This window comes from Cricetulus griseus, chromosome 2, assembly GCF_003668045.3.
Source record: "Cricetulus griseus strain 17A/GY chromosome 2, alternate assembly CriGri-PICRH-1.0, whole genome shotgun sequence".
NCBI classification, from domain to species: Eukaryota; Metazoa; Chordata; class Mammalia; order Rodentia; family Cricetidae; genus Cricetulus; species Cricetulus griseus.
Window position 1 is genome coordinate 180,203,507 of NC_048595.1, and position 24,468 is coordinate 180,227,974.

The 24,468-nt window shown below is 37.5% G+C and overlaps 1 protein-coding gene across 1 annotated transcript in view; it reads right to left on the minus strand.

Moving 5' to 3' along the window:
• Positions 1–24,468, minus strand: part of Adamts19 (ADAM metallopeptidase with thrombospondin type 1 motif 19) — a 170,420-nt gene that overhangs the window by 120,758 nt on the left and 25,194 nt on the right. The window contains exons 3-6 of the mRNA XM_027400942.2: positions 13,118–13,283; positions 3,264–3,433; positions 2,073–2,156; positions 1,208–1,365 (exon numbers count right to left, since the gene is read on the minus strand). Coding sequence (XP_027256743.1) covers positions 1,208–1,365; positions 2,073–2,156; positions 3,264–3,433; positions 13,118–13,283 — 578 coding nt within the window. The remainder of the gene's footprint in view (positions 1–1,207; positions 1,366–2,072; positions 2,157–3,263; positions 3,434–13,117; positions 13,284–24,468) is intronic.

The window sequence follows — 24,468 nt, forward strand, 5'->3', positions numbered from 1 at the left end:
TCTTAAACAAATATTGAGAACAGTGAGGCAAAGGTATCACAATTGCCTCACATTTGCAGCCTGGCTTGACTGAATTATCACTATTGGTTTTAACAAAGCAATAACACTCTGGTAAACTGGGAAGAGTCTAGATCTATACTGATGACAAATACACATACGTCTTGGCACTTTTTTTATGTATAGGGCTCTGTCCTCTGTTGTTCTCAGAAACACTCTGGTGATCTACTGAGATCCTAGCTGTTCTACCAGCTGAGAAACTGCCCTTAAACATAGAGCTGGGTTAACTGTGGGGCTTCCTTAGTACATTTTCCATCTTTTAGGGATTATACTACAATGAGTTCAAACTTTTGCCACCTAAATTTTCATGTTGCATGCCCGTTTAGTGTACAAATCCAGTATCAGTTACATGCACTAGCTGAAAAAGTAAATCCATTCATGTTCTTTCATACAGTTTTTATTGATAAAAGTTTATTGCTATGATTGTTGAGTATAACTATTATGAAAATAGCATTGATTCCATAGGTTTATTTCAGACAATTCATATTATATTGCTGTCACTGATACGATATGAAATTTTGACAATTTTGATGACCTCAGATTAAATCACTGGCACGTAATGAATTTTTTGTTAGCTCTTTCTTGGAAGCAAAACAATATTGTTGACAATTTGTTAATACAGAGAACAGACACAGAACATATGGCTGTGCATTGTTCCATATTTTCAAAGCTACGAGCTATCCGCATTTTGGCTTTACAAATGTTTATGCTAAGTACATTCACTATGCAGTTCATTTAGTTAGCTAGAGATACATCAGAAAGTCTTTTCTCAAATGGACCCAGAAAAACTATGAATTACTGAATTCTACTTAAGAAGTTAACTTTGTACAGGGATGGCTGCAAAACATAGCATATGCTTATAGTACTTCATTTCTCACAAAATTCTCCTTAGTTTTAAGATACTCTCATCAATGTTATATCTTTGATAACAGCAGTTGTGAGCAGTTTTTAAAATTAACTGACAAATATTTTGTCAACAGAGTATCTATCCAACATCAAACTTCCGAGAAATCAATGATGAATGGAGGGAGAAGACTAAAATCATTATGCCAAGAAACCCTGGAACCAGAGCATTGTCCCAAGGAATGGATGTGATTAGCAGCAGAGAGGCTGAATTAAGAATGCAACGTATTTGGCTTAGAAGATTTACCTTGTTATCAGGATAGCTGCATCCACCGAAGCAATATCTTCTCCCCAGTTGGTCGACATCTCTAAGTGTATATCGTTCTTCCTGCCAAATTCTTCATGCTGCCACTTACAAAAGCTCTCTAGCATTTTCTCTCCATGGTGCCCAATGTACAGATCTGCCTACAACAGAGGCCGCTTTCATTTTCCAATCAGATTATTCTCAGATATACCTAATTAATCAGTTCGTTAATCCTAAGGAAACTTCCCAAATTACTAACGCACACTGATGAATATGACATTAATTAGAACATGTAAGGCAATTAGTGTTAATTCATCCTGACCTCACACAAAATACATTAAACAAAGTTGAAATTTGTGAAGGTGTAATTATTGTAAAGTTACCATGAAAATCAAAGATGCAAAATGGAATATTTCAACATCTGATATTTTAGGCTTGGGAAATAGATTATTCTGTAATTTATGAAGAGTTTTTCTGAAGTGGCCTTTAATTAGTTTTCTTTTTAATTAGCCAGAGTGATGCCATAGACTGTTCCTCCATTTCAGTTGCAATACAGATAAGAAAATACCTTCAACACATATGTTTAAATAATATAAGAAAGCTGTCTTTTAAAATAACTTAAAATTACATTTTGGAAAGTTAAGGTTTGTTGTTAGGATCCTTGGAAACTAAGAACATTCCAGTTTTCATATAAAATTGAGGGATTAATCCAAACCAAAGGCCAGTTTTATGTATACTTTAAGTGATTCAGGGGATATTTTTGGATTTTGAGTCAATAAAAGAATATCCTTCAAATTCATTCTACTTAAAAGTTCCTGAACACAATTTCTCAGCCACTTAACTGAATAAAAACTCCAAACTTTCTTACTGGTGTTTCATGGAGCAGAATAAGCTTTATCACACGGAGGTTGACCTGCACACCCAGACTCTTGTGTTGGAAAAGGTTAAAAACCTGAAAGCAAATAAAATTAAAACTCCTAAAATTAAATGAAAACATAGCAACTTTTGTTCAAGGCCAAACTTAGCATAAGAACCTTATTTTAAAAACTGATAGGTAATACAATATTTTTACTGCGGTTCCCTAGTTTTTGGGGTTTTTTTAACTTAAAATTTATTTAATATGCATTACAATGTATATGGCTGACACAGCAAAGTTGTGTTTCTACTGTTCTCAGTACAGGGACAAGACTAAAGTCAGGCTGTCAGGCTGCCTCTGAGCAAGGCTAGTAGAGTCTGAGAATGCAGATAAAGATGGGCAGAAGGGTCTAAAGTAAGGCAAATCATCCATTGGGGGAAAGAGGCCCAGTGACAGCAAGGTTGACCCAGGCTGGAGTCTTGTTTCCCTTTTGTAAAATCCACTCTTCATTGGCAATTTTCTGATTCTTCCTTGAAGGAAGTTTGTCCAGCAAAATATGTCAAAGGATTACTGTGATGATAATCATCCCCAAAACACTAGACACCAACTTTTTCTGCATCCCAGAAGTTGGCAATCATATTAGCTTCATGGGAGTCAGCCTGCTTAGATTTTACCTTATATATATGAGATTCAACTGAGAAAACTGGAATCACTACTTGCTATTTGAAATTGCATAAATGTTTGAGTCAAGTAGGTTGAAAAAATTTATCTTTATTCCACCCTATAATTATTTTATAACGTCTTGCTAGAAGCATGCACATAAACCAATACTACAATATTGCTATACTATCAATATTGTCTTTAGAAGACATAAAGTAAAGGCAGAAACAGAGAAAAGGAAGGGAAAGGGAAAGAAAAGAAAATTGACAACTTTTCCATTTCAAAATTAACAGCAAATGTTTTAAAATAAAGCAAGGTCTGGAGACCTGTTTGCGGTTTCATTGGAGACAAATCAATTTGACATGCCTAAGACACCAGGCCACATTGCAACTCATACTTTCATGAGAGAAAGGGATGAGTTAAATTTTAGAGAATTTGAAGCCCTGGCTTCAGTACCAAAGACTACAAACAAAATGCTTCTTTAGATTTGAATCTACTCACAGTTCTCTTGAAAACCTTTAATGCATCTTAAGGTTCACCTACCATATTTAAGATTGTCAGAATGAATCTCCTGGCTGCATCTGCTCCATGGTAGGAAACCATTGCTGGATCTGCAACCACTACAGACTCAATGTTGTATTCCTGGGGCAGTTTGTATGAATATCGTTTTTCTCTTCTGCTCTCTGTTATTTTAGTCCTTAGTCTTCCTTTATCTGCAAAAGAGAAATGATTTTTTCAATATATTTATTATAGTGACCGTTCATGATTGAAACCAACACCAAGTAAAGTCCTATATGAGGGAATCTCAGGGGACTTTGGAATAGTGCTTGGATGTGTCAATTCTGCTGTATTAAGGTACTTTTGCCTCCCAGTCCTCCTCAGTTTCCCTGCCTGTAAAGTGAATTTTAGTGCAATCTTTTTCCTTGCACTACTTCAGTAAAATTTCTAACACAGAGTCCAAACAAAATATAATAAACAAAAACTGTTAGTGACTTTCTTTTTACCCTGATGATGAAAGAAATGTCTGCTTATCAAAAGTATCTAAAACTACTGTTGTACACATCCTGGGCAGTTGTTCTGATTACTAAATCATGATGAATGAGATGCAAGGCTTTGACTCCACCTCCCATCATGGGTTTAAAAGTTAGACCTTACAGTGATAACAATTCCTCAAACATTCTTGAATTAAAGTGACAATTGAAAACATAATATCTTATAAGTTTGAGCACGAAATATTAACCACTTCTGTGTATGAAATAATGCCACCAACACAGTGAAAAGAATGCCCCAAAGCGGAAGAAGACATTTGCTACATATCTCCAGATTATGTAAATGAAGAAAATTCTAATTTAATACAAGATAACAAAACTGAAATACAGACAATGGACTTGAACAGTTTCAGTTTTGGGTCATAAAAACAAAAACATAAACAAAACCACCACCAACAAAAGCCTCTTCATCTCTAATTTATGTCCAAGAGAGGCTTCAACCAAGTCTGGCAACATGAAAACCCAAAAGCAAATGGAAATGAATCAAAATTCCTACGATAAGCAAAATTAAAGAACATACAACGTTGAATACTGATAGACATGAAGGACAACTGAACATCCACATGTATATGGTATATATGTAAAACAGTTATATATGTAACAGTCAGGAAAAATGGTTGATTGAATTTGGATGTTTATCGTCACACTTCCAAAGATTATACTGAAATAACAATCAATAATACAAAAGATACTGGTGTTCAATTTTGGGATAAACATGCTGAAAAACTGATTAACATGGTCTTCGAACCCGAAATTATGCATATACAATGATCATTTCTCAAATACCTCCATCAGAATTGCACACAAAGTATGTGCATATTACTCAGAACAGCACTGTTCTTACTAGCTCACACAGGCTAATGGATCGAATCTCATCCTAATTATTTAATGAAAACCAGAGAAACACTAGATAAAATGGGAAGAAAACAATTGATATATATCCATGGATGGATCTCATGACAGTTACAAAAGAATAGGTAGTTTGAGGCCCTTTTCAATCTGGCAAGCCCTGGAGTTGGACAGCAGAGCAGAACTGGGATGTCCATGTGGTACAGATATTTCCTGAATTCAATTCAGTGGTTGCAACACTGTGCAACTGCCTATGTTCATGTGCTGCTACAGTGATGTTTATGTTTTAACAGCTTCATTGAGGTATATTGATGTGAGATAAATATGCAGCTATTTACATGCATCATTGAATAAAGTTTAATAAATCTCAATGGTCATATAACTACCTCTGCAATACATGGCTGAATCAGTCATAGCTCCTGTAATAATGAATGCAAAAGTCTAAGCTGACATTGTTTCCTTCACAGATGTCTTATCCTTATTGACCAACATTTTTTTTTAAATTTACTTACCACAATTTGTGAACTCTCTGGAAATGTGAAGACAAATGTTTGGTTGAATGGCTGGTATTCCCTGGATGTCTAACTTTGTTTGAGTTCAGGAGAGGTGCTCTCACCTTTTTCAATCATGGAACTGGTTTATAGTAAATATTTATACTCACAGTAGGTGTTTTCAGTTTGCCTCTATGGCTCCATCTCAGTAACCATCTACTCCACCTCTAACATCTGCAAAGTTTCAGGATTCATTTACATCTTGAATTATTTGACCTCCTAAATGCCCTCTCTTATTACCTTCTAGACACAAGAGTCAGCCCTGAGATCTAAGATGAAACAGATGCCAAGACAATAGCTAGTGAGCTCTCTGGCTTTAAATATTAGCATGATTACTGTTTCTCTCTTTTTTCTTGTAATAATAGAAATTTAAATATCCACTTAATAAATAAAACAATTTTTACTCAAATATCATATAAAGTCAGTTGACTAAGTTAATGTACATAGGAAAATAAAAGCAAATGCCCTTTATGTACAGGAAGTGGGCATGGTAGCATCTAAAAAGGCAACGCAAAGTGGCAAGAACAAGAGTAGGCATGTGCAGCAGTTGATAAGACTGGATCTTATGCCATCAAAACAGTGATAGAAATGAATGGCAAAGCCCCAAAGGATGGACAAGAACAGAAATTAAGTTAAATAGTGTTTTCCAGTCTAGGACACTTAAAAATTAACTGTGTGGTTTAACCAACTGTGGTGTGAATTATAGCTATAATTACAGACTCCAATCTACCTTACAGCAAGTATTAGCAGGGGGAAAATCTTTCAATTTTATTTATGAAGAGACTTATCTTGCCAGAATCAATACCTAATAAATGGGTCATGAAAAAGTTCTCATGTTGTTATCATCGCTGGCCTTGTGAGGAAATGACAGCATCATGTACTGTGAAGCATTCACTCACTTCCATAAGGAGATGAATATGGAAATATGCAGGAACAAAAACAAAGCATCATTCACTCCGAACATGTTTCCACATTTTCTAGTCCTGTTGGTTGTTACCCTTTCATTGATTTGAGGGAGGTTGCTGTAGCTAAGATAACTAACTGCCTGTAGGTATCCACTCTTCCCAGCAATGCCACCACTGCTCTCTTGGCTGGCTTGTAACTGTCCAACCAGAAGCATTGCTCAGTCTAATGTTCAACTGTGTGACCATCCAGCTAAATGACCAAGGGCAGACTATGAGGAGAACTGGTATATGTGATTCCTAGATCAATTTTAAAACAAAATCACTTGTCCTTCTTTCTCAAATTTCCATCCCAGTGGGCTAGAATTGACAAAGTATAGTGATTTCAGGTATACATTCAGGGGATAACACCAGGCGGGGTGGGGGCATGGCAAATGGTAATGGGGGAAGAATATGGTGCCATTGAATGATGTCACAGATCATGCTCCCTATCTTGCCCTGGCTCTCTGAAAATGTCTGAACTGCAAAATGTTGGGGACACAAACTGCTATTATTTACTATAGCAACTTAGAGCCTCTTGGAACTACTACAGGGGTCTCTCGCTGTCCTCAAAAGGTGCCTCTTGTGAATTACTCCTTACAAACCTCTGTATTTATGTCATGATCTGCTTTTATGCTTGTATGTATCCATCATCACAAGAGGACAAGAGAACAGAGTGTTTCCCTTGCATACAACCTACCAAAATTTAAAGATCATTAATGTATGCAAAGAACTGCTTTCATAACCTACAGGTATCCTCTAAGGAATTTTAGGGGTTTTGAACATTGAAGATGAGTGTGAACAGATGATTACTCAAATCATTTTTAACAAATTGTTTCTGCATTAAACCAATCATTCTAGCTTTCCCCAAAACAATAGCCTTTCAGGTAGTATTTTAAAGCATTATAAAGTTGAATAAACCCAGAACAGCTAGACCCGTCCTCTCATCCCCCACTCATCTCCCTAGTGTCACTCTTTTCTACCAATGCTGACTCCTCACTGTTCTGGAGCTGAGTGCTATGGCTCTGGTTTTGACTCTCTTTTCAAAGGAAGCATCCTTATTATCGACTAAAAAGGGAAGCCACTCAGCCTTGGCAGTGTTTCCTATCTGTTTTTCTTGATTTCTCTCTTGGGTTCCTGCAGGGCATCAAAATAGTGTATTTCTCAAGCCTGTATTAAAAATGTTAGCAATTATCATAAAAGATAGTTATTTGAAGGCTTCCAGAAACTTTCTAGAATTGACAATAAATCAATATCAACTGCAGAAAGAAACATGTAGTTAGTGTTAAGATCAAATTTATAGCACAAGGAATGAAGTGGGTATTGAACTATTGTAATTTATAAAGGATTTCTACACCATTTCTAAATACAAAGTTAAAATAAGAATTTAGCCATGAAGTTAATTTTTACCACAAATAAAAAGTACTATTTAATGATAGTTTCAACTATGGATTTTCTAAGGCAAACATCTGAATAGGAGCTAGTATACACCTGGAAGTCAGGGCATGGAGATGTAGGATGAAGATTATCATACATGAGGTAGGGATGTCATAGGTTATTTTATTTGGGAGAAACCACTTACATGAGAAACAGATAACCCAGGGTCAGTGTTCCAAGCCTCCAGTCTCCCATGGTCTCCTAGACCTGACCAGAACCTGAGAGACTGTGCTTCCCTCTCCCCAGGCCAATATCCCATATGCCCTGTGCCAACCTGTGGCCATGCCCAAATGGGCGTGGTCAGCACCACAGGTACCTAGTAAGATCTCTCCCTACAGGGGCAGAAGGTGAAATGGAGACGGAATTTGTAACTAATCAATGTGAAGTTGAACCCACCAATTTGACTTCTATCATCCTCATAAAATAAGTGAAATTACAGATAAAAAGCAAACATGGCCTTTCCGGAGAATATCTATATACCAGTAGATAAAATAGAAGACACTCAGAGAAGACAGGGCAGCAAGAGAATCAGAGGGACAGAAACAAGTGGGGACTGAACATAGCAGAGAGAGCTTTTTCCTTGTGTTGACGGGTAGACAGAACACTTACTTTCCCCAAGAGTGAGGGTCCCAATATGGCAGCTTCCAATGCTCTTTTAGCATGTTGCATTTACATAGACAATCTGGAACATTTCGTGTTTCTTAATAATTCAGTTCCATGGTAGAGACCCTCTTACAACCTAGTCACTGTGTGTGGAAACCATGCATAATGAAGCATTCTTTTTATGTTGTTTGTTCCTTTGATATTGTCACTGTCTACAACTCTGCTTAGCTCATTCCTTATTTCCTAAATCTTCAGATCCTTCTCTGGACATAAGCACATTGCTATATGTACAGCTGTTGCTGCACACTTCCCATTAGAGAAGGAATTTGATAACATGCAGAAAAATACAAAGTTGGTGCCCCCTTATCACCTGCCAACACTGACAGTCATCACAGCATACTGGATGGAGTATAGGAGACACTTTAATAGTGGCCTGGTTGAGTCAACTCTAGGAATAGAGACTATCTCTTTATCCAGCTCAGACTTGGATTTTTAACCCCACAAATGTCCAGTTTCTCCTACAGAGTCCTAAGCACAATAATAAGTTTACTCTCCAATGCCGAGCATTATAAATTAATGATGTCAGGCCAGAGATTGGACAGCAAATATGAGCACTGACTACCCTTCCAAAGAACCTGGGTTCGACTCCTAGCACTCACATATCAGCTCACAACTGTCTGTAACTCCAGTTCCAGGGGATCTGGCAACCTTATACATACCTACAATACAGGCAAAACACCAATGCACATAAAAATAAATAAATCTTTAAAAATAAATTAATTGACAGTGTCACTTGAAGAGCATGTGTGTGCCATCATTATCCAGTGCACAGCTACTTTTCCAGGACTGGATATCATCAAGTACAGACATTTGGCTCCAGCCCCCTTGGCTGATGCTTTCTCAAGCCTTTACACTTTCCTAGATTTTGTTTCTTTTGCCCAAAATGTTCTTGCCCCATTAACATCTCAAAAAAAAAAACTGTGCATACGTTTTCATTTTCCCATGTAATCACATTTAATGCTGAGAAGAGCACTGAGGTTCAGGTATCCTGTTCCCAACTTGCATGCTGTAAATGGAACTACAGAGAGATGAGTTCCCCAAGTTCACATACTTAAGAAGTGTAACACCGTGGTGTGAACACAGGCAGCCTGACCCCTGACCTCACAGTTCTTTGTCTTAGCTTGTGCACAGCATTCCTGTTGCCCAGTTCGGCACCTAAAGGAATGTTATGAACGGAGATTCTCATCACACTTGCCATTGTACAATATAATTTTGACTGACTCAGTTTTAAAACATTTTATATTATTCTCCACTTAGAAATAGGAATTTTGTCAATTAACCCTACAACATTGTGAGCTGACTGGTTGTTACAATGTTAATACAGAAGAGAGATTTAAAACTATAAATTTCACTGATTGCTAGTTGGTGGGTGATTAAAGTTAGGCTTCAAATCTAATGCCTCTAACTTTAAACTCTTCTATCCTCCTCTCTTTCTTTATTTTTTATTTTTTATTTTTTATTTTTTTATTTATTAGTTCTAGTTAGGGAACAAGCTTGTTTCACATGTAACGCCCTCTCCCTCTCACTCCCTTCACCCTCATCCCTCCTCCCCCACCCCAACCTACCCCCACACCCCATCCACCCACTCCCCAGGCAGGGTAGGGCCCTCAACAGGGACTCTGCAAAGTCCACTAAATCCTCCTGTGTTGGTCCTGGGCCCTTCACCATGTGTCCAGGGCCAGAGTATAACTCTTTACGTGGGATGGGCTCTCAAAGTCCCCTCTTGCACCATAGAAAAATACTAATCCACCACCAGAGGCTCCCTGGAGTCCAGAGGCCTCCTTATTGACATCCATGTTCAGGGGTCTGGATCAGTCTTGTACTGGCCTCCCAGACGAAATGGAGGAAAAGACAAACCAAAAAATTCAAGAAATAAACAAATCTCTTAAAGAATCTAAAGAAACCCAAGAAAAAACATCCAAACAAGTGAAGGAAGTTCTTGAAACAGTTCAAAGCACTTCTACAGAAGGAAGTACCTATGAAAGTACAAGAAATTACAGAACACCAAAAAGACTGGACCACAAAAACAAGTCCCCCCTACACATAATAATCAAAACACCAAATCTACAGAATAAAGAGAAAATATTAAGAGCAGCAAAGGAAAAAGGCCAAGTAACATATAAAGGAAAATCAATCAGAATCACACCCGACTTCTCAATGGAAACCCTGAAAGCCAGAAGGTCTTGGATAGATACCCTACAAGCACTAAGGGAGCATGGATGTCAACCCAGACTACTGTACCCAGCAAAACTTTCAATCACTATATATGGAGAAAACAAGATATTCCATGACAAAAACAGATTTAAACAATACATATCCACAAATGCAGCACTATAGAAGGTTCTGGAAGGAAAACTCCAACTTAACGAACATAATGACACTCACAAAAACACAGGCAATAGATAATCTAATTTTATCCTCCTCTCTTTTATATTGTATTTTAATATGCAAGCTACCAAAGGGGAAAAGTAATCAATATTCTGACCCAGCTACGACTTCTATGACCCAAACAACAACCATCCCAGCAAGACATCCATAGTGACATTTATTTCTTGGAGGTAACCAGCAGCTGTCTAATTGAACTTAGAGAACACTTAATAAGATAGACTGTATTATAGTACTGTAATCTATGCCAACTACTCATGACTGATGAGTCATGGGATTCTGAGGAGAACCTACTATAGCCACTTTCCAAAATCAGTATACTTCCTAACTGCATTCCAAATGATCTCTATCCCCACAGGCAAGGGTAGCTCTCACCTTTTATCACAGTTTCTTTTTGCAGCAGATAGGGAGCCTTACAGAAAGCCCCAATTGGTCAAAAATGCTGAGATCAACTGAGCCCAACTGCAACTGACCAATCTATAACACAATCCCTATGCCTATGACTTAGGGTACATAACAAACAAAGTGGGGAAAAAGCAGGATGCCTGCTATAAGGTAGCATAGTGTGTGTGTGTGTGTGTGTGTGTGTGTGTGTGTGTGTGTGTGTGTGTGAGTGTGCATGTGTGTATATAAATATGTATGTGTATATCAAGAAAGCTATACCCATTAATGAAATCTCAATAATATGCTATACTAAATAAGACCTGCATAATGGCAGTAACAGTTGGCCTGATAATGTATTTATATATGTATAGTGTATATATAAATATGTGTGTGTAAAAATAATAATTAAACAGAATAGGTCATGAAGTTAAAGAGAGATAAGGGAAGAGTTGGCACTGGAGAGATATATAGAAAGTATGTAAACATAGTGTTCATCTTTGAAATTCTCAAAAAAAATTAAGTTAAAAAGGAATACAAAATGTCATCCTAAGAGTAGGAAAGTTTCTGTGAAAAAGTAATTCCTAAAATCAATGCAAAGACACATAGTCTACCTAGGACAGTTACATGGTGGAAAGGAGCAAGACAGAGGCCAAGCTGAAATAAAATTTAAAATTCTATTTTGCATTATGCCAACCTAAGTCATATTGTGTTAAAGTGTAGGCTCAAAACACAAAGAAAAAAGCAACAGTGAATACATGATTGAAAGAAAATAATACATTTCACATGTGGCTAATTTTAAAATACTTTCCAACACAGAACTCCCCAGTATAGGTAAGCTCAACAAATCATCTGATTGCTGACAGCTTCCTGTCCTTGCATGCAAGTCTTTTATCCAAATAGGTCAATATATTATGCATATTATACATACTGCGTAATGTATATCAGAAACACTGTGAATAATGTTTGCCAAACATGAGTCATGCATTTACGGTTTATTAACCTATTAACACAAGGTCTCTCCAGAGTGTGTGCCTCAGTGAACAATGGCCCACAAAGCCTCCACTGTGCCCTTAGTTAACGTGGGTAGTTAAAGGTGGGAGCTCATCGGGATGCAGGAGTTACATAGTGCAGTTTTTCAGGATGACTATACAGAGCAATAGTCTTAAACAGACTACCTCTGAGTCACTGCTATTGTTTTTAGTTTCAAATGCCAAACATGTTCTTCTTTTGTCCATAATGCTCTAACTTCCATTCTGTTCTGTACCTCTTTTGAATTAAAAATTCCTAAAATAGGAAAGAGGTCTTGTCTTACATAACATGGTCTTTTCTGGTAAACTGGATCAGATATTAACAGGGTTTAACCAAAACCACTGAAGATCTTTTCCAATATGGCAGGAGTTTTTACAAAAGAAAGCAGAAATCATGTTTAATGTTAAAGAAATACATTCGACACAGTGTATCATAATTTTTCTCTAACCTAAATACCCTAGAGAGCTGTGGTCTCTGCAAATATTACTTACTGTCACAATTCATAAACCTGGCCTCAAATACCACCGTCAATTTTAGAATTTACGTCCTACACATCAACTACATTAGCACTTAAATACAAACCCTCAAGTCTAATTTTAAACTCATTACATTGAAAAGCCTTCTAAAATTCATTCTTTTTCACATTATAGTAATGAGTTTAAAAGAACACAAAGGATGCTTCTAGTCAGAGAAAAGCAAATCTATATAGTTCTCCTAGGGGTAAACTAAGTAAGGCTTGGAGCTCAATATTCATTCACAGTAAGTCTGGAACTCTGTCAGTCATTTCTATTACAGTGCAGTGCAAAGCACCCCATAAGAAAGACTTCCTTGGTCAAGAGCATGGCAGAGAGGTCATATGCTGACCTTTGAAGAGTGTTTCAATTTCCGTCTTTTGATATTAAAGTGCCTCATAAAAACATTAAACAATACATCCAGCATGGACATATCTAATTGCCATTAAGCATATGAGAATAACAAGGAAATCAAGAGGTCAAGGGTACGGAGGGTGAGTGCACATCGGGAGAAGGGGATGTGGAGAGGTGGAGACAGAATGCTTCAAAGACTCATTCCATAGCACACATTGAGTTAATCTCTTCAGGAGGGGTTACCTGAAATGACACCACAGTGATGGTTGTGAAGAGCTGACTTCTCCCTGTCTTTTCCCTCTGTGGACCTTTTCTGCCTGTATAAACGGTGTGGGTGACCTAGGATGGCCATTGTATCGTTGAATGGCTCAATGAATATGAAGTCCTCGTTGAGTTGTATAAAGCCCATCTGGAATACATAACACGAAAAGATACGTAAGACATACCATCTAGAAATTACTTTTCAGACTCCACACCCACGTGCTGTTTTCTTCAACAAATGTGCATACAAATTCCCTGAAAAGCTATTTTTGCAGCCCCACTAGTAAGGCAGCCACCTTCTCATAGTATGACTTCATCTTGACGCACTTACTGCACTAGCATAAACTAGCATAGTTAGACTGAGCCTGTGTGGGTGGGAGGCAAGGCGCCAGCAACAGATGCACAGTAAAAATTCTGGAATGTTAAAGGCTGACTTTGGGAGACCCATGGGGTCACTAACATGAACAACATGTCCAGCAACAGTGAAGCAGTTTTTAATTGCAGCCACCACACAGTCCAACTTCTTGACAACTTCTATTTAGTGAAGTAATTCATGTAAAATATCAAGGCAAATGATGAGGCACAGCATTGAAATTAACAGAGAAAATGTCTTAAACTTTCCACTAAACACTTTAGAAACTTTTCAGAATGAAGCAGAACATCGATCGAAGACTCACATTCAAGCCCAAACTTCATGTCATAGAGTTTAACACTTATCTAATTGGGCATGCAAATTCAAAAACTGCAAGCCAAGGTTATGATCAATAAAAATAATCAGTTTGCATTTTTGATGTGTTGAGGCTAAGCCTAGGCACTTGCGTTTTTTCTTCTTAAAATATAAACTGCATCATAACTAGGAAAACACTCCACACAGAACTGTCAGAAGTTCTTTTCAATATTTATTAAGTATATAACCCAATCTATATATAGCACAGGCTTAACTATGTTAACATCTTAGTGGACATTTTTATAGAAATATTTTCCTGCAACTTGAATTATTCAATCCAAAATTCTATTTATATAATGTTGTTAATTCAGCTTCATGTTAACCACATGAAATATATAGATCATTTTAATTTAGTGTGCACACAAAGTAGCATAATAATTTCTTCAGAAATAGCAACTTTCAAAACTGGAGATATATAAAAACTACATTTGCTATAAAAATGTATTTTCCTTAGATGAACATGAGAGATTTTTTTTAAAAAATACAACATGTATTGTTTTATAATATTCACAGTTTTATTCCTCTTCTTCCTAGTAGATAGACAAATACCAACTACATACACAATGGGACTAGATGATGTTGAATTAGAAATTGATCCACATTATATTAGTGTAGCATCCTTATTCACCTATCCTTACAACCAGTAATGACACTGCAACTGATTAATGGATCATGATGTGACAACATCTCATACAAACATGCCAAGTTAACTCAAATTCTGATTTCATAGTCTAACATATTCTCAACAGGTTCTAAACTACTGAATTCATAACAATGAGCCTTAAGATACTAAGCAATGTAGTGTCCTGTAAAGTTTAACGCACCCTAGACCAGATTTTGGAATTTCATTTTGGAGTACATAACTTATAGCAATGGGCTGTAAGGATGTTATTGTGAATTCACACAAAAATGACAGGGAGTGTTTGAAAACACAGCTAAAATTCTTATCCTGGAGTCTGCTACTGATTAAATACTCTATACCTGTTCCCTGATATGCTTATTCCAATAATTATGACAAATTTAATGAGCACACCCAAACATTAAATTTCTTTTTCCTCTATTAACACACTAAGTATTACTTGAAATGTATATTTTGAGGTTACATTTTGTTGGGTTAAGAATTAGAAACTATAATATAGGTTCTATGGGGCATTAGGATTTTATCTATAGACATTCTTTTTGAAACTAAGAAGACCAGTTTTAAAAGGAAAAAAGTTAGAGTAATTATAAAGGGTGACTCATTTGTGCAATGCTTACCCACAGTCTGAGCACTAAGCCCTAGGCACATTTAACAGCAATGTGGCCTTTCCATCAGAGACCGGAAACCTATACGACGACACACAAGCGCAGAGGCTTTCTTCTGTATCATTCAAGATACTTGCGTAGATGATTAACCTTAGGTTTTCTGTGTTCTCACACAGAGGTCTTTTTTTCTATTAGCAAAAAAGATTGCTTTATCTACACTGTGGTTTTACAAGCTGTGAAAAACTATAAACCCCTTTTAACCTCACTGCACAAATGCCCCAGTGTCCAACAGAATTTGCTTTAGTGTCAACTCAGAAACAAAAGCTCATGTGAAATAGCAGCACCATCACGTCTGTATTTTGCAAAGTTATTTTGAAATATTGTATGATAACAGTAGAGAATAAATTTAAGATTTTTCAGTTGTTTCCATCTCTATTTCTGTTGTGATATACATTTGTCACTAATAATTTTATTTCACAATTTAGTAAGAATTTCAGGGGACTGAGGATATTACTCAACAAGGTGCTTGCCTCATAAGCACAAGTACCTGGGTTTGAACCTAGAACCTATGTAAAAAGGGCAGGTTGGTGATATATACTTGGGGATATGGAGATGGGCAGATCCTTGGGATTCACTGGTTAGCCAGCCCTGCCTAAATGGTCAGTTCCAGACCATTGAGAAACAGTATCTCAAAAAAAATTAGTAGGGACTAGGAAGATGACTTGGGCATAAAATTCTTAGGCGTCAGACATGAAGCACCTGAGGCTAGATTCCACAGAATCTACCTAAATGGCCAGGGTTGTAGCACTTTCCTGGAGAACTCTAGTTAAGGGTTTATAGTTAGGAAGGAGGTGATGGGTATATCCTTGGAGTTGGCTATCCAGTTAGTTCTGTGGAATCTATAATTCCCAGGTTCAGACCTACCTCAGAAGACAAGGGAGAGAGCAATGGATAAAGTTATCTGATGCTGAACTCCAGTCTATATGCACCTTTCAAACACACACACACACACACACACACACACACACACACACACACGCATACATACACATGCACATGCACATACATACATGTACATTCACCTACACCCACATGCCACGTGTACACAAAGGGGATGGCTTGGAGGATATCTTCTGGCCTCTACACATATGTACACATATATACATACACCTCTACACATGGATCCTACTTATACAAAGGATTTTCAAAATAATTTCACTATTTTTCAATATAGCATTGCTTATGTGAAAATAAGCTGCTATTTCTTGTTTGCTGACTATGCTGTGTCTTCCTGTAAGTTCTTATATCTTGTAAGCTGTCACAAATATTAGTGTCCTTTTAGATACACTAATACTGCCACCAGCAACCCACAGACCTGTTCTTATTCCATCCAGAACACTGACTTGGTCAAAGTTTGTTGTTGTTTAAACATTGCTGCTTCAGTGAATCAAGTTTAATTTTTCCATTTGTTCAAATTAATTTGAAGTTACTTAAGAGATGAATGGATGTTAAACACCTAAGTTAGACCTAACTGAAAACTTACTAGACTCAGAAATAGAAGGACAGTCCTGTCTGCTCTTCCTGGGGTGATTTTCATTTCAAGTCCTGTTTTACATTTCACCTGGTAAAACACTAGTCCCATTCCATCAAGTCATCACCTCATACTCCCTCCATTCCTTCTGGCACTTTCTTTATTTCTATGTAAAGTTCCAGTGAGTTTGGTGAATTTGTTGAGTCTCGGTGGAAAATACATATTGACTACTCCTTAAGTACTAAATATTATGGCTATGTGATAGCGAAAGAGCATCATCAAAATGTGCACTATCAATTCCTCACAAATATCAAGGAAATGAAATGAGTTAGAGCAGTGGTTCTCAACCTCCCTAATGCTGTCACCCCTTAATACAGTTCCTCATGTTGGGGAGATGCCCAAACCATAAAATTATTTTCGTTGTTACTTCATAAAAGCAATTTTGCTACTGTTATGAATCATAACATGAAAATCTGATATGCAGGCTATCTGATATGCAACCCATATTGAAGGGTTGTTAGACCCCCCCCATTTGGTTGCAACCCATAGTTTGAGAACCACTGAATTAGATAGATATTTGCACTCCTATGTTTATTACAGCATTATTTACATTTGTCATTTCATTTTCACTCCTGAAATCTCATGTAACCATAATGAAGAAAAGTTCTATGTGAACAAACATTATATTGGAATATTTCAGGATAACAATTAGTGCATCATTATATCTTGACACGTCCCAGATGCCATGTTCTTCCCAAAACACACTGCCTCTGTGCCTAGCTATGATTTCCTCAAAATAAAAAAGACCCTAACATCTCAAGTATCCACTGCCTTCCTTGGCCTTTCTGCACCTCATATTTTCTATTACTTTATTGTCAAATGTAGTTATTGTCTCATTTCACTCTAAGTGGACTGAGGGCTTTTGAAGTGAAGGCCTTTGTGATAGTATGTAGCCTCGTACTTCAATCAGGAAGCCTGGTACAGCATCAATACTCAGAGAAATCTGCTCTTAACCCAACGTGTTGCTCTCTTGTGGAAGAAAAGAGAAGATATCAATTTAGTGTTCTGAATAGCATGTATTCACTCTACCTATGACTTCATCTAGGGAAAATCCAAATTTCATTTCTTCCACAAGCCTTTTCCAGTGTTGCCTTCCTTATATGTCCAAGTAATATCTTGAGGAAACTTTTCAAGCCACCAGACTATAAACGTCATTCTATTTTCTTTCACAGCCAAAAAGTTTCAAAGAGGATCATAAAAGTATAATAATAGAAAGACACTTAGAAATCAGCTGGGAATTACTGAAGTTTTAAAATCAAGGGAACGGGACCTTGGAAATGTTGCATGGCTTGCTTAAAATTCATGTAGAAAAGAGCAGCATTGAAGGCTCCAAATTTCCAAGAAAAATTTTGGTTTTAGGACATCATTCTAAATTTGCTCTCTGGCAATGTTTTTTTTTTTTCCTGTCCATTCTATCTTCACTCAAAATCCCAATGTCAACACCACCTCCGTAAGTTATGACCCAAGGATCATTACAAGGATGGACAGAATTTCCCAATATTCCCATCTGGTCACTGACACACTTCTTGTCCTCTCAGTACTTCTTAATTTTGATTTTTGTATGAACATCATAATTAACACTCTGTATCACCCACTCCTCCCTCACCCCTCCCAATTCCTCCCATTGCTCACCCTCCCCTCCCCAAACTCCCAATCTCCTCTTAATTATTAGTGTTACATGTCAATCTGTATCTTTATAAGCATGTGTGTATATAACCTCCTGAATCTGTTCACAATGCACATTTGTTCATGTATCCAGAACTGACCACTTGGGATCAGACAAGCTACACAGAAGGAAAATGATTGACACTTTTCAGCCACCATTGACCTCCTGTCCTCTAGGAATGACAAGCTTCTCTTTGCAGCAGATGGAACTAAGGACAGAGATACCAGTTCGAAATTCAAAGAATAAATGACAGTGGTGTGCCCAACCCCCAAATGACACATCTGCAATGTAACCCTCATACCTAAGACTCAGGGGAGAAGAGATTTTTAAGAACCAAAGGCTCAGGATGAATACAGCTAGGCAGTGTCTCCTAAACACTGACAGGAAAATGCACACATGAAACCTCAACAATATGGATGCCTGAACAAAAGCAGCACAACAATAATAATACCAGCTGATGTACCAGGTATGTCCTAAACAGGTCTTATTCCTTGTTCCAAAGCTAACTTTGGTCAGTACATGTTCTCTGCCTTTACAACTCACCACTTAGATAGCTATTCCAATATCCCATCCCAATTATCTTGTTACCTTTTAAATCTACTTTCTTTGTCTTTCATTTCTCACTTTATGAATGGCCATTCTCTGTGAACTGAACTAATACTTCTCAGAGTGCATATTTCTTCTCATGGCACCATCTACTTTCTGCTTCCCCACTGTTCTAGTTACTTTCTGTTGCTGGGTATTTTATCTCAATGATAAAATACTGACCAAAACCAACCAAAAGGAGAAAAGGGTTTCTTTGCCATATATGTCTGGATCACAGTCCTTCACTGAGGAAAGGAACATAACCAGGGCAGGAATCTGAAGGTAAGAACTGAAGCAGAGACCATGGAGGAACATTGCTTATTGTATTGCTCAGCCTGCTTTCTTTTACACCCCATGACCAACTGCCAAAGTGTAGAACCACCCACAGTGGACATGGCCCTCCCACAACAATCATTCATAAAGAAAATGCTAAACAGACATGCCCAAAAGCCAATGTGATGGAGAATTCATCAGTTAACATTACCTCTTTTCAAATGACCCAGTTTATGTCATTCACAAAATATCTAATCAGCACACGCATGCTCAAGCTATACGTACTCACTTATATTTTTCTTTTTTTGAACATTCACATGAAAACAAGATGATAGAATTCTTATATGGCAAGTACATTGTATGTATGACTTCACTTAATCTGCATACTGATCTTGGAACATGCTTGGTAATTCACTAGTTTTATGGTTGCAAAAAGTGAGTTTCCAAAAGATTTATTATGTCCTAAGATTACAAACCAGCACGTGGTGATGACAGGATTCAAACCCAAGAAGCCTGGCTCCAAGTGCATATTGCCTTTGGGAGGCTGTCTGCAGAAATCTAGGCTTGCCATGTGATTGTTATTTCAAATAATCCTCATCTTTAAAAAATTCTGCACTAAGGAATTGGATGTCAAGCAAGCACCTCACAGATGGTAGACATCCAAATTTTGATATCCACAGCAAAGCCAGGCCTTATCCTTCACAATGCAGAGGAGAAAAACATTGTGCTGAGGGCTCTGAACTTTATCTTGAGTGGTTTTGTGTGGCTGAACTCCTTTGCTGACAAAGGCATAGTTGACTGTCCAAGGGAACCAAGTGCTTCATCCACAGACTCTGTCAGGTAGGTGTAGGTGCCCAATAATTTTCCCATGGAAGATTGGGGAGAATGCTTTCAGCTTTTAGCTTATCTGTAAGTCTCTCTTCTGGGTTTTTAAAAAAGTCTTCTGAAGATAACAATAGAAAATTTAAATAACTGAACATTTATTTTATACAGCTAAAGAAAATCATCATCTCCAAATCCAACATAAAGAATATTGTATATGAGTATAAGTTCAGATTGCTTTCTAGTCAATTAACATACATATACATGCACACGCACATGTACATACTTTTAGATGTACATACAAATATATCATGGGCCATTATATATGTGTAGACAAACTCATATATGTTTGGATCTTTTATTCTACTCCCATTCTTACATTTAATAACTTGTTACTTAATAGCATTAAGAATACTTATGTGTGTTTTTAAAATGATAACTGATGGCTTATCTTCCCAATGTATGTCAATTTTATTAGCTACTCATTCACTCAACCCTTTGTTCAGTAAAAGGGTTGTGCAAGCAGAGGTCAGGCTTCAGTCCACTGTGAAGAAGGCTTCAAAGGCTTGTTATCAGGTGCCTTCTTTCATTATTGGGAAAGAAGGTAGCATTTATCTAAATCAAAGTCATAACTTGCTTAATAATTGCTTAAGTCATGTATGGTCACTTATCCCTTGATTCCTGTTTGTGTTTTATTCCATGATTATAAGAGTTTCCTGGAAAGACACCTAAGGACCAAAGATGGGTATAAAAGAGATGATTACATAGGATGAAGCCCTATCACAAAGGACAAGCCTCAGGGAAGAGTTTCTATGAAGGATAGTCTTCCCCAAACCAACAAACAAGCTGGAAAGAGTGTGTGCTTTAAACACATAGTAAACAATACCCTTAATACTCTTAGTCAACAAAGAATGTTTTATTCCTTCTGAACATACCTTCCAGCTCCAGTTGTTGAAGAATCAGAGGAAGCCCAGGCTCAAGTAGAAAAGTCTAAGCTGGGAAATGCCAAGGACTCTGACTTAGTTACCCTTTGCATGGATGCTGTCCATTCTAAAAATGGCTTATAGTGGAGAACACACAACAGACAAATTCTCACTGACATGAATTGGAAGTTGTGATGATAGGGGATGAATATCTCAATTAGCAAATGAATTTTTTGGTTAAACTCACAAGAGAGTTTCCCTCAACCTAAAAACATATATCAGAAGAAGGAAAACTGGAAGGAAGTTGTATATTGTTAAGATTCCTGAGTCTAAATAGCACGTTGAGAAATTATGCATGTCTAACATGAATGCAGAGAGTTCTAAGGTCTATGAGAGAGTTCAAACTTGCTGTGGGAATAGTCTTATGGATGAGGAGCTTCTGAGAGGAGATGGCTGTACACAGGTTTGTGGGCAGGGGCAGGGGGCATTCTAAGCAAGGTTCAGATGTGGGCACTGATGAGATGTGGCAACTGTAAGGAAATACAATGTCAGTATAGCTAGAAGAGTGATACAAAGGGGAAGACAATTAGAATGAAGCCCAGGACCCTTCCATAGCTGGATCACTTGTGTGGTTTGCATTTAAAAACAAACCCCTTTGGTTTATGTCTTTTCTGTCTTTTCTTGGCCAGGATTACAGATTTCACTGCATGGTGCCTCATGCTGGCTTCTTCTGTTGTGTTCTTTCAACACAGTCATATTTTATTTACATGATACTTATATAAGAACAGATTCTTCATCTAACAGTGAAACACATGCTCTCTGTCCATTTTCTTATAAACCACTGTGCTTTCCTTATGTTTCCTCTGACATGGGATAGAGATAGGAATTTAAGAACTGATTAAAACTGTCTTTTCTTGGGGCCTTGAAATCTCCAATATTTTGAGGTCTCCATGGCAACCTAGGCTTCACCTCCACAGCTTCACACAATGGCTTCTCTGGGCCTCCATTCAGGGACACCTCCGATACATACCTGGCTTCAGTTGCTTCTCTTAGTCATAGAAGGAGATATAATAACCCCTTTCTTGTATTCTTGACTCTAAAACCAGAACCATGTGGCCAAAGCTGCTAAGTTTTGCTGCTTACTAAGGCTGGAAGATGGCTCCCTTCTTCAATTACATCTGCATAAGCTTTCTGTGTGCTATTGTTCCTTTCATTGTCTAAGCTTAGCTATCCTGGAACTCACTCTGTAGACCAGGCTGGCCTGGATCTCAGAGATCTTCCTACCTCTCCCTCATGAGTGCTATAATTAAATTTGTACATCACCACACACAGACCTAAATTTTTCTTTAGACAAGTTGGAAGCTCAGCTGGGTGGAATCTTGGCCTGAGATTACCGCTCCCTTTATTCTATTCAATTAGGTTTTTCTTTAAATTTTTGTCTCCTTGAGCACTGCACTTGGCTCCATTACAATTCCTTGTGCTCCTATTCAGTAGCACACTTCATTCAAGTTGGCCACACCCACTCCAACAAAGCCACACCTCCTAATCCATGTCAAGTACCACCACTCCTTAATGACCAAGCATTCAAATATATGGCCTAATTTGGTTCTATTCAAACCACCATAGAACCTACATTCAACATTGTTTAGGTAACCAATACCTGAGGCTAGATAGCCCAGGATCATAGGTAAAACCAAATACTATTGTTCTACAAAAACAACAGCAACAACAAAAATCCCATAGCAATAAAAAGATTCATAATGGCATTCTGCAATACTCATATCAGTGTTTGGCTGGACCATCATAGGAGATTCCTCCTGCAGCAAATGGGAACAAATTTGGAGAACCAAAGGCAGACATTATGCAGAGTGAGACACCTTGGAACACTCAACCCTATATGGGATGTCTCCATCAAATCCCTCCTGTCAGGGATCAGAGAACCCTGGGGAAGAGAAGGAAGAAAGAGTGTAAGAAAGTGTAAGAGAGGATGCAGTCCATCAAGAAAACAAGGCCTTCTAAATCAACATGAGCAAAGCTCATATGAACCCACAGAGACTAAAGTAACATGGACACAGTTTGCACAGGTCTGCACCAAATCCTTCGTGTATACATTATAGCTTCAGTTGAGTGTTTTTATAGGACTCCTGCATGTGAAGGGGTAGGTCTCTGCTTCTTGTTCCTTCTCTTGGTCTCTTTTCCTTCTGTCTTTCTGTTGTTTTGTTTTGTCCAATTCTGATGTGATAGTTTTCATTTTATCTTATTATATCATTTTATATTATTATTTATTTATATTATTAATATATATTATTATTATCACTTCGATGCCTGTTTATATTCTAACGAGAGACAGAATGGGAATATATCCAGATGGAAAAGAAGGTGGGGGAGAAACTGAGGGAATAGAGGGAGGGAGGGGAAACTGTGATCAGAATATATGTGGGGAAAACAAATCTATTTTCAATACGGGGGGCAGAGGCAGAGTGTTAGGCTGCTGGTAGATATATGAAATGCTGCTTTAAGAAGTGCATTGGTCATTCATTCAAAATGTTTTGAGGGGAATTATCTTCGATCTAGCATTTCTATTCCTAGGTCTGTACCCACGATAAATCCTCCACATAAGATCTTGTGATCTGATATTCATATTAGCACATGTTTTAATAATAAAACAAAGATTGAAACAGCACAATCTTCCAACTGATGAGTGGGTACACAAAGTGTATGTTCACATTTTGCAGTGGTTTTCAATCTTCCTGATGCAGCAAGGCTGTAATGGACTACCTCATGTCATGGTAGTCCAAACCATAAAATTATTTTCAATGCCACATCATAACTATAATTTTGCTACTTTTACGAATAAAAATGTAAATATCTGATATGCAGGATACCTGATATGTGATTCCTTTGAAAGGCTCTGCCAGCCCAAAGGGGTCACGACCCACAGGTTGAGAACTAGTGATATAATGCAATACTATTCAGCAATATTTCAATATTGTAGGTACTGTCGTGGTTTCAACATGAATAAATCTTTAAAACAATCTAAGTGAAAGAAAGAAAGAACAAAAAGGCATCTCAGGAATGGCTCTGTTTTGTTGACCTCTTCTAGACAAAGAGATCTATCTATAGAGATGTAAGGTAGATTGTCTTTGCCAGGGAATAAGCAAGAAACGGGAACTGGAAGTAATTTTTAATGGATACAAAGTTCCTTCTTGGAGTCAGGAAAATATTCCCCAATTAGGTAATGGCAATAGTTTTCTAATTCTGTAAATATGCTTTAAAAACCATTAAGCTATATTTTTTTATTTAAAAAGGTTTAGAGTAGGGGTGGACTTTTAAGATTATATACATATGTATCAGATAATGTGTCTAAGTTGTATACGGGTATGTGTGTTTGTGGTGGGGGCATGTGTGTATGCAGGTCCAGGTACACTTTAAAAGATGGATACAGGATGATGCAGAGGCAGAAGGGTGCTTCAGTACTTAAAGGGCAATGCTGGACTGAGG